Raw genomic sequence first — 11264 nt, forward strand, 5'->3', positions numbered from 1 at the left:
CCCTAAGCTAGCCAACAGAATGTTGGACAGGAGAGATGGTGTGTCTTGGATTTTACTTTTCTTCTGTCTCTACTAATTTTACATTATGTAAATATATTTATACATGTAGGTGCGTGTATGCAAAATGCTTCTGTGTACATGTAAAATAAAAATTCTTGTCTTCTAATGTTTAAGAATTCTTAGTCCTCTCCAGGCTAACTAAAGTACCCACCTCTGCAAAGATGGAACTTTGCAGAAAGAAAATCAGTGGAGTAAAACTCCTCACTGAAATGTATTTAAATGCGTAACTATCTGTAGGATTCAGTTATTGCTTGTTCATGAGCTATTAATGAGAATTAATGAAGACACCTACCTGAAGAAGAAAACTGTTAATGCAATAGCTTCTTCCTTTTTCTTTTTCCATCTTCAGAAGCAGCTTAAATTACTCAAATGCTCCAATGTGGTGTCAGTTCATGACTGCTTACAGCATTCTGGTAATAAACGTTACTTTTTTCTTATTTTGTTATTTCACTACCATTACTTGATGAAATATTCAGTGAATTATGTTGAAATGTCTATTTGACTTTTGATAATGACCATTTGGCAAAGGAGTTCTTTATTGTATCCATGCCCATGGCATCACACAAAGCTACCCTGGGCTATGCTGCAGAAGGGAAATTCTACTGGAACAAATGGAACACCTGAAGCAGACTGTGGCCAGATCCTACAACAGTTCAGCTCTGTGATAAAACTTGGGACAGATCAATCTACCATGTGCAAAGCCAAACTTCCTTCTGTGTTAGCTGTTCTAAGAACTAGCAAAAAATAATAGCAAACAATTTAGACACAAAACTAAGTTATCAGCTATTGCTCCTGGGACAACCCCAAAAGATTGTTCCTACCTAATAAAATTTTGGACATCTGTATTAGCTAAATATGAGAAGATAAACGGCCATTCTTCCCTTGGATTTCCATGAGGTTACAATATAAACAATTTCATTAAAAGAAGTTGCAGGAATAAAAGTTTGTCAACTGAATGCTTTTTTGTACCACTCTGGTTTTCACCTGTTTTCTCTGTTCCAGCAGCATTTTTTCTTAACAGTTCCATCAATAATAACAGCACCTTTATATTTCACTATGTAAATATGTATTTGAAGACTTTAAAACACAATCTGATATGGTAATGAAGAAGATGAAAATACATTCCTGGTTAATTTAGAATTGGCACCTAACTTGAAAATTAATACCATATATATTCAAACCAAAAAGAGCTATCAAATTATGTCTGTAATAACAAAAACAATTGAAGCATAATCTCTTATATTCACTGGCCAAATTTCTTTCTAAGTAAATCAATGAGGCCAGCTATATGGACCTTGCTTTTTCATTATTCTATCATGCAAATTCATAGTCCAACCATCAATTTGGGCTAAAAGGAATACAACTACTTTTAGTAAAGACCTCAATATGTGTAAGGATTTATAGTAATAAAATAAACAGAGTGAACATATAACATGTATAAGCAATCTGGTAAATATTTTATTGGGGTTTTCCTCAAGAATATTTTTTTAATTAGGAAACCAAACTTCAATCAGAAAGTTACAGCTGTTTCTTGCACATCTAACATTTCTGTAACATTGAAACATTCTAGAACACAAGATTTCTAGCATTTTCATCACCGTATGTACTGAAATATTGCTAATTTATTCAGATGCTTTCATGCATAATTACTGGAAACACAAATCTGTTTTTCTGCTAGTCTACCATCAGATAGGAAAAGCTATCTAGTGAATACTTTGAAAAATGTAAGTAATTGCAAATATTAAATTATTAACTATACCACAAATATGCTGTCTAAAGTACTGGTTTAATTTCCTTAATAGTTTGCTTTTTCTATTTAGGCTAACATTGGGAATGCAAATACTGATTTCAAGCTTTGCCTACGCAACAGATGACTTCTGGCATAGCAAGGTTTTCCAAGGATGTGACAACACATAAATTGTAACACAGTTGAGAAAGTGAAAGTCCTTTTTAAGGACATACTTATACTGCAAACCTGTACTTTTCCTTCTAAAGGCTTGGTGGGGTTTTTTTCAATGTGGGAGAGAAGTGCTCTTACGTTTATTGTGTTGGTATAAAGCATCACTTTTCTGCTACTGCTGTATTGACTTGGGAAGCTAACAGAGTACACTTACTCCTGTATCACCAAAGGACCCTCAGCTCCCACGTGGTTTGCCTCTTTTCTGAGTGAAGTACCTAATGAGTGCTGCACTCTCCAAATGTTCTGCTTTCTATCTATCTCCTGGTTTTGTTTTTTTTTGTTTTTTTTTAATTGGGCTTTTATTGTTTGATTTCAAGCCAAGGTCTTTTCCCCTTGTAAGCAGCATATTTGCAAAAAAAAAAAAACCAAAAAGGATTATTAAGTTATGAGCTTGATGTGGTCATTATTAAATCAGCAGGCACTGAATTAAATTCAATCTTCTATTATATTCCACAAGAAACTCACAGTGGAAACACCTTCACTGCAAATATTGTAAGATGGTACAGCACTTGTTAACAAAATGTTTCTATTTATAGCAACAGGAAGAAATTTGAGCTGAACCTACAAAAATGACCAGAAGGTAATGGACAGATTCAATCAGGAATTGTTCCTATCCATAGCATTGTGACTTCCAGTGCTGACCCATTACGAAGAGGTATCTCTGTTTCATCCACAAGCTTCTCCCTTACACTTTCTCTTATGGAATATAAATGTCATTTTGGAAGCTTGAAACCAAAACATTTTTCTTACCAAATGCTATTTTCCTTCATCATATGCTGAGAATGAATGGTTCTTCTTGAAAATTCAGCTGCTAAAGAGAAAGAAAAAGTGCATATCAAATTTTCATTCTGTCCACTTTGACAAAGGCTCTTTTCCACATTAAGGCTTAAAGAAAAATAAAGATGCTAAACCTCAATATATTGGTGCAGTCAGACTGATTTCTCTACCTGTGCAGATTCATGATACTCTTTTTAATGGATTTCTTGAAAAAATGAGGCAAAAAAGAAATTATGCAGATGCAGAAAGACTGGAGTATACCACAGGGAAAATGCTAGAAGAATAATGAGAGTTGAGATCCTAGTGCAGTCATATTTTGAATAATTTGCCATGCCTGTTTTCAGTGACATCTCAGTCAACAACAGAATGTGGGTCTGAGCAGACTGCTCTGCTTGCTGCCGTGTCACTGGGGACTGTCACCAGTGCTGAAAAAGTAAATTACTCAGAGTGAAAAGATTTGAAGCAGTTGTTGCAAAACTTCAAACTATTTCTGGATGTCAGAATTACTGGCAATATTATGGCTTGGTAAAATAAATATTATCTAGAAAAATAAAAATTATCTAATTTAAAGCTACCTTGGTTAGAGGAGGTTTGGGGGAATTTGTTTACCTGGCAACATCACTTATCCCAAGTGTTTTAATAAAATATATTAAAACTATGTTAATTACTTGTGCTATTTTTCTAAGAAAATTATGAGATTGCTACAACTAAAACTAGCTTTAACAAAGCAGCTAAACCTTGGAAAAATTATCCTTTCTGCTTCTTAGCTGTGCAGCCTTTTATGAAGATTTATCCAGTACTTTATAGTCTGGATGTTTTTCAGCGACAACTATGTCACACAGAACTTAGGGGATTTATGTATACAAAACATATTTTAGAGGTATTTAGAACTACATGTGTTTTATCAAAGAATGAATGAATAAGCTGCTCTGGAAACAGTCAGTTGGAAGTAGTCAATTGGAATCCCAGGTGTCAAAGCAGAGTAGGATTATAAAATGTGCTTCAGAAGAAAGTTGAAACTAATTATTTTTTAAGTGTTTCGTTTTTAACCACGTTCTGGAGTAGTGTGGGAGCTACTTTTATGTGTCATCTGAGTACCACTGTTAATTATTTTGTAAAAGAAAAGCAAAACAAATTTCAAGCACTGTTTATGGAAGGGAATTTAAGATCAAATAATGCATTGTACAAAACACTAAAGCATTCACTATTGGTCAAACACTGTAGGGGAACATCATCCAACACAACACTGACACATGCTAAATGTTACATCCTAATAAATACACATGTAAGCAAATAACAAAAATTGTTTTTAAGCAGCTGTCACCAGATCTCTAATAAATTTCTATTACATTGACTAAGATACAAAAATAATAGTAATAATAATCTTTAGAATAATATGTGTAGTAACAGTAACAACAGTTACACTTGCTCACTATACAAATACTTGCTCCATTGGTGAGAGACTGCAATGAAAGTCGTTGCCTGTCCTTACACAGCTCCACAAACACACGGCCGTTACATTAACACATCACGGATAATTGCTTTTACTGTGGTTAAAGTATCTGTTCACAAAACTCAGGAAATTGCCCAAGAAACGGCTTGGTTTGCACATATTTTATCTATTGTATTACAGGAGCATCTTAAGCAAGGATGATGCTCTACTCCTCTTGGCACTGTACAGGTATGTGTAAGTTGATAATCTCCAGGATAACGGATACAACGAAGCACACGGCACAGCTACTGTAAATTCTTACATAACCTATCTGATGTACACCAAGTATGAAGGGTTTGCATAGTGGCAACAGCAACAGTTCTTCACACGGGGGTTTTCACACTATCCTTAAAATATGGGCAGCTAATATTGAGACGGGCAGCCTGCTTTGTAAGAATTGACAAATTTAATTAATATGCCATTATCCAGATATTGCTCATACATTCAAATTACAGCAGGAAAATATGCTATCACTCATTCCACATTAATTGCAAAATATACTGATTTACAAAACGATAGTTGTACTTAATATCCATTCTTTTTTTACTTTTAAGGGTAAATGCACATAAGTACATTAAAAAAATCACTGCTGTTAAACAAATCCAATTTAAAGCAGTAGAAAATTAATCAAAAGCAAATTGTGCTACTTGCTTTGTCTGAAGTTGCAAGATGAGAAACACTTTTGAATAATACCAATGCCCAAAATAGATTATATTTCTTCTGATACTTTAAAGACTATTTTGTATTTGAGCTCTTACCAAATGTATACATCTATGAGAAAACTGTCACTTTCGAAAGCAAAAGGAATTAGCCAGCAATTCGTAAAATTTGAGAGATGCTCAAGAGCTTCAAGTAACAGTGACCATGGAAAAAGCTCCACAGATAAACTGATATATATCAAGTCACATCACACTTTTACAGCTGGTGTATTTTTTTTTCATTAAAAAACCATAAATATATTAGAAAAAGTGCACTAATTATTGGCAGCCACTGCAAGGTTCTTGCTAACCTTTCTATATGTGGTCAGAGTTGCATCTTAAATTAGGCATTCTGAAGGGTTCTTTTGCATGCTTTATCTATTTACAAGAAAATGCATTCCCAAGCAAGTAGCAAGCAACATACCATACTGAAGTGCACCTGTTAAATGCATAAATATAAATGTAAAGTTCCATCGAGTTACTGGAAGTAGATCGCTACAGAACCTCACAAGTACCAAGACCTTAAAAAGGAACAGCAATCTAATAACTGCTGTAGTGATGCATAAGCCTAGAGCTTCCTGACCACACGATTGAGCTGCATTTAATTTAGTTCAGGACACACAAGTATAGTTTTTTATAATAAGCCATTCCATTCAGGTAAAATGTTCTTTAGCTTACGTACTCCACAATTTAATTTGGTTGTTTTTTTGTTTTTTAATTTGGTAGAGAAGACCTTATGAAAATTCTATTAGCTTGTACCTTCCCAGGAAGGCAGACCCTAGCATCTGTCTTGACATTAGGCAGGTGCTTTCAGAGGGCAGTCTGAGGGGTTTGTGCCAAGTGAAACTGCTCCCGTCGTTTAATTCTCAGTGTAATTAAGCTCAGTGTAATTCTCCTAGCATATATCACAAAGTTGTCAAACATTTATGGCTCTAAGCTACACATTTGTATAAACTTTTATTCATATTACTACTTCAGGGCTATTACTTCGGAGATTATAGCACTATTCACATTCTTAGATGTCCGTACTTTTCTCATTGAACAGCAAACACAACAGTTCTTGTAAGACTGTTTATTGAATCTATCAATTCAGACTGAGTTTAGATGGAGTTTAGATGGAGTTCGTATAAAAAAATTCTGTCAAGTCACGTAAACTGCAATCAAAAATAACTACAAAATAGTAAGAGACTTACTGAGATCATAAATTTCCTAACATGTAAAACTATACAGTATTTGTGCATGCTTGCTATTTGATTTCCTTCTGAAGAGCTGTTAAAAGGAGTTTGTTTGGTTTTTAAAATCTCAAGATAGTCTATGAAATGTAATCATCGCGTCTCAATTCAGATATACAAGATCAAAACTGGCACAGAGGAACATAACATTTTTTTTTCCCAAAAAGTTGAGGCAGCTTTTGTTGAATGGCGTCTGCATTAGTAAACGTTTTATAAACTCTGGTGGCTTTGGATCATCAGAGAGAATCCTTTTTTTCTTTTGGCAACTTGAAAAATTTCCCACAAGTGCAGACAGGTAAGGAGGAAAATAAGTAGCAGCTTGTTTCCTACACACAGCTGAATGCCATGCTCAGCAGTTCAGTGTCTCAAAACAAAAATTAACTTGACATCACAGGGAGGCATATCCCCCTCAAGTTACAAGCATGTCTGAGACTTTTCAGGGGAGATGGAAGCAAGCACAAGGGTAAAGCATAAGTCTACTTTTCATGCATAGGTACTTTGAACTGCCCTGCAACCGGGGCATTTTGTCAGACATCCGAGTTGGAGCTGAGGTTTGTTAACCTGGGGTCTGCGTTGATCTCGTATCTGTAGTGGTAGCCCTCCATGTGATCCCTACAGGCATCTCTGATGTTGTGCATCCACTTTTTGATTCCTTTTCGGTTCAAGTACAAAACTAGGAGGAATATGGCCCCAATGAGAGCCAAGACTATCCCCAGGAAGACGTATGAAGTCTGAAGCTGGGAGGGCAGGTCTATGGGCACAGAGCAGTTCAGGTCCGAGCCATTGATCTTCAGCAGGGCTTTGCCCAACATCTTGTCAGGGGAGGCACAGGTCAGGGCTTCTTTGCCCTCCACCTGGTCACTCTCTTTAAGCCAGGCCACCAGGTCCTCGATGGCACAGTCACAGACCCAGGCGTTGTGGCGCAGGACGACGTGCCGGAGCGCGGGCAGGCTGCGGAACTGGGCCAGGGTGCTGTTCCACAGCACGCCCAGGGAGTTATCGCTCAGGTTGAGGCTCTGCAGCTGGCCCAGTCCCTGGAAAGAGACATTTCGCAGGCCCACCAGGGAGTTGTTGCTGAGGTCCAGCAGCCGCAGGGCCGGCAGGGCGGTGAACATGCCGGCGGGCAGCAGCAGCAGCCCGTTGTCGGCCAGCTCCAGGCGGCTGAGGTTGCGCAGGGCCCCGGACTGCAGCAGGGCGGCCAGGCTGAGCAGCACGCCGTGGTCGCGCAGGGCCCCGCGGAGGAGCAGCTCCTCCAGCGGGCTGCCGCCCTCCCCGAACGCCTGCGGGCTGAAGGAGACCAGCGCGTTGCCGCTGAGGTCCAGCTGCCGCAGGGCGGGCAGGGCGAGGGAGCCGGCCTCCACGGTCCGCAGGTGGTTGCCACTGAGGTTGAGGGAAGCGAGGTCGGGCAGGCGCTGGGCGGCGAAGGCGCCGGCCGGCAGGTCGGTCAGGGGGTTGCCGGTGATGAAGAGGCTGCGCACGTAGGGCGGCAGGTCGGGGGGCACCGCCGTCAGGTTCCTGTTCACGCACTTCACCGTCCTGGCCGGCTCCGAGCACTCGCAGAGGGCCGGGCAGCCGCCGGGCTGTGCCGATCCGCAGCCCAGCAGGACGGGCAGCAGCAGCCCCAGGCAGAGCGCGCCGCGCCCCGGCATCGCGCCCGGCCCGGCCCCGCACGCAACTTTTCCCTTCGGGCGCCTCCGGCTCCGGGCGGCGCGGCGAGGCGGGGGCCGGCTCCGGGCAGCCCCTTCTTCGGGGGCAGGCGTTTCCCCTCGGGGGCTGGCTCTGCTCCGCTTCCCGCAGCGAGACCTGCGGCAGGGGAGGAAAGGGAGACGGCAGCGGCGGGCGGCGCGGCTCCTCTTGCCCGCGCCCACCCGCCCTCCCTCGGCCCGCGTGTCGCCCCCCGCCCCCGACAATACGCGGCTCTCCCGGGTGGCTCCGGCCCCGCGGCAGAGCGGGAGAACACGCGGAGGGAACAAGTTTTCGCCCACTTCCAGCTCACGCCGCCACCTTCCCACCCGACCGTCGACTCCACCGGCGGAGCGCGGAGAGGAAGAGGAGGGTCTGACCCGCCACCGCCCACCGTGTCCCGCCGCTCCCCACCTGCCCTCCCTGCCCCGGGGCTCTTCCCCTCCGCTCCGCGGCCGCTACAAACTCCCGCCCCCAAAACCCACCGCGGAGAGCAGCGGAGCCGAGCCCGCTCCCGGACCCCGTCCCTCACCTCCCGCCCCGCGTACAGCACAAACTCTGCCGCAGCTCGCCGCCGTCTGCCCCCAGCCCCGCCGCCAACTCCGCGCCCACCCTCGCCGCGCCTGGCCCAGCCTCCGCGGGCAGGAGAAACCAAGCGCCGCCCGGCCAGGGGGAGCCGCCGCCCGCGCCCCGCCCGGCTCCCGCCCGCCGCCCCCGCGCTCCAGCTCGGCCGCCGCCGCTGCCCGGCCCGGGAGCGGCTCCGCTCGGCGTCCCGAGCCCCGCGGCCCCCGGCCCAGGTGCTGCTGCCGGAGACTCACCTTGCCGCCGAGCGGGGCCGCGCCATGTGCAGCCGCGCCGTGCGGGGCTTCAGCTCGGCTGCCCGGGCGCGAAGCGGGTCCCGCCCGCCTCTGGAAGGGAGAGCCCCGCGCTCCGCTCCCCGCCCCGCAGCGCCGTGCTTGTGCCTGCCCCGCCGCGGCTGCGGGGCGCCCTTCCCCGCGGCTTCCACGATGGGCGCGCTCAGGCCGGCGGCAGGATGGGGAGTCCCGGCGGGTTTCGGGCGCCGGGGTGCCGAGCCGGCTGCTGGCGGCCGCTGCCCCCGCCCGCCTACCCAGGGATCGTGTTTCGGGAGAGGAGGGAACAACACAGCCACAAAATACACCGAGTGAGCTCCAAAGCTAAAGCAAAAAAGCCCCAAAAAATCCGCAAACAAATCCCAAACCAAAATAACACCAAAACTACACTTAAACCCACCGGGAACTTTAGAGGTCCTGAAATATATAATAGTAGTGATTTTTAAGAAAAGAAGTGAACCTGCAAATCGACAATTCAAGACTGAGATTTAAACTTTATTATGGTGAGGAAAAGCCTGTAAGTACCTGTCTGCGTGTGAAATGTTTAGCAGGTTCAGTCGCTGTGGCTGTCCCAGAACAGGGACAGGCAGGGCTGAACAAGCCGGGTGTAACAAAATCTGGTTTGCAACCTAGTAATTCCCTTACCTTAACCTACAGTGGGGATATTTGAGGAAGTCGTGAATGATGTGATCTGCCATGTGGGCTGTATTTAGCCACTGGTCCCTAGAAAGTGATTCAGATCATTAAATAACACCTAATTAACACAAAATATTCACCAGTGTATACAAATAACCAGTTTCAGCAATGTGAAACAGAAAGTTTTGAGGCGATGACTCCTTTGGGTTTTCCTTATCCTTCTGTTGACTGCCTACACAAGATTTCCTTCTCCCCATATGTCAGACTTACACTCCTGCTTTCCTGATAAACTGTGTTCCTTTTTTTGGTAGAGTCAGCAGGAATCGCAGAGCTGCCAAAAGCCATAGGGGAAATGAAGAGATGAATCCAGTATGAAGTCTTGATAAAATCAGCCCCAGAATCTGGAGAATAATGAATTGAAGCACCGGTTTCTGCCGGATTGTTCTCTCTCTAGCCTGACAGTGGTGTTACAGTGCATCAAAGTCTGGGGCTGGGGTGACAGGCAAGGGCTGTCCAGCTGATGGAGCAGCACAACATGAAGCTTATGGAGAAAAGAAAATATGCAGTGGCTGAAGTAATAGTGATACAAATGAGATCTTGGACTCACAAGAAGTTCCAGAACTTTGGGAAGTTATTGCTTTAATAACTTGAGTGGCACTACACTGCATGAGATTTTAGTTGGTTGAGAGGTTGCTGACATGCCTCTTAGTATAGTGCTCAAAAAACCAGATAGGTAAAGATATCTTGCATTTTGTGAGAGAAAGTCTTGTTCTCCTAATCTATGAAAATTCTTTGAAAAAGTCAAAGAAACACCCCGATCCTTGAATTGGACAGCAGTAAAATTCAGTGATCAATAAATAGTTTCCAAAAGGAGATGGCTTTTAAAGATACGTAACTGAATATCAAAAATAAATCAAAGAAAAAATACTAAATCAGCATAAACATAAACACCTTTGATAAAATATTTAGATACAATGTCATTTTGAATTAAATAATACAATTAAGAGCAATTACACTGATCTGCTCATTGTCCTGACCATAGTTTTCCTAGCAGTTCAGGCTCTTCCTGACTGTCTAGATGGGACTATGCCTCTGGTCCTTCACAGCAGGTTAGCTCTTTGGGCAGGGGATATGCTTTCTTTCCATCTCTGTGAAGTTGCTCACTGACAGGTGCTTGAATGTACTGCAATAATGCAAATAATAGATAACAAGTATTTTCCTAGTCTTTCCTATTATTCCAGTAGCAAATTGTACCTGCAAAACCTGCTTAAGCTTGCAAGAGGAAGAAAATAACTTGTAATCTGATTTCTTTTCCTCTTTTTTAGATAAAACAATTTTTCTCAGAGGCATACTCTGAAAAAAAACAATATGGTACTTTCTGGTGAATTCATCTATACTAAGTGGATTTCCTGGATGTGTTTGTAATATGTACTCAGAAAATGAAAAAAACCCAACCTTGATGTGTTTCAGATCAGTTTTGGCTGTTATGATTGATTCATTTGTGAATTTGCATTGCACAGACCATGGAATCTCATCTAGTAGTTTTTTGCATAAAGATTATGCAAAACTTCTGCCTGAGTTAAAGTAAGGGTTTAAAAATAGATTGTCTTGGATAAAGGACACAACCTGGAAGGTAATTTACCATTAGGAAACTGTTCCTGTGGCTGATATTTCCAGGGCTTGACTGAGAAGCTCATGTTAAACAATGTGGGGGTTGAGACAATGCTTCAGTCTGCTGCTCCAGGCTGAGGCTGGATGATGTGCTGGCCATCTGGAATCATGAAGGAAACCTCTGATCCTCCTTCTCCAAAAGGTTAAAGCTTGCTTCGTGTGACAGTGATGAGATCTGCTTGCCTTTGAAAATCAGTACTGCAG

At 43.2% G+C, this 11264-nt stretch overlaps 1 protein-coding gene across 1 annotated transcript; it reads right to left on the reverse strand.

The window, feature by feature from the left end:
- Positions 1-1496: 1496 nt before the first annotated feature.
- On the reverse strand, positions 1497-8752 carry TPBG (trophoblast glycoprotein). Its single transcript, XM_059469290.1, has 2 exons — positions 8721-8752; positions 1497-8022 (listed from the first exon to the last, which is right to left on the reverse strand). Exons 1-2 carry the CDS (start codon positions 8744-8746, stop codon positions 6747-6749), a joined length of 1302 nt encoding a protein of 433 aa, XP_059325273.1. The 5' UTR covers positions 8747-8752; the 3' UTR covers positions 1497-6746.
- Positions 8753-11264: the final 2512 nt, after the last annotated feature.

The sequence above is a fragment of the Ammospiza nelsoni genome, chromosome 3, assembly GCF_027579445.1.
Source record: "Ammospiza nelsoni isolate bAmmNel1 chromosome 3, bAmmNel1.pri, whole genome shotgun sequence".
NCBI classification, from domain to species: Eukaryota; Metazoa; Chordata; class Aves; order Passeriformes; family Passerellidae; genus Ammospiza; species Ammospiza nelsoni.

What these genes read in the sequence shown, in the direction of transcription:
- TPBG (XM_059469290.1), bottom strand. Translation starts at nt 8,746, where the DNA reads ATGGCGCGGCCCCGCTCGGCGGCAAG. An exon ending in CGGCCCCGCTCGGCGGCAAG is followed by an intron (nt 8,023 to 8,720) that starts GTGAGTCTCCGG and finishes CCCCTGCCGCAG; the next exon opens with GTCTCGCTGCGGGAAGCGGA.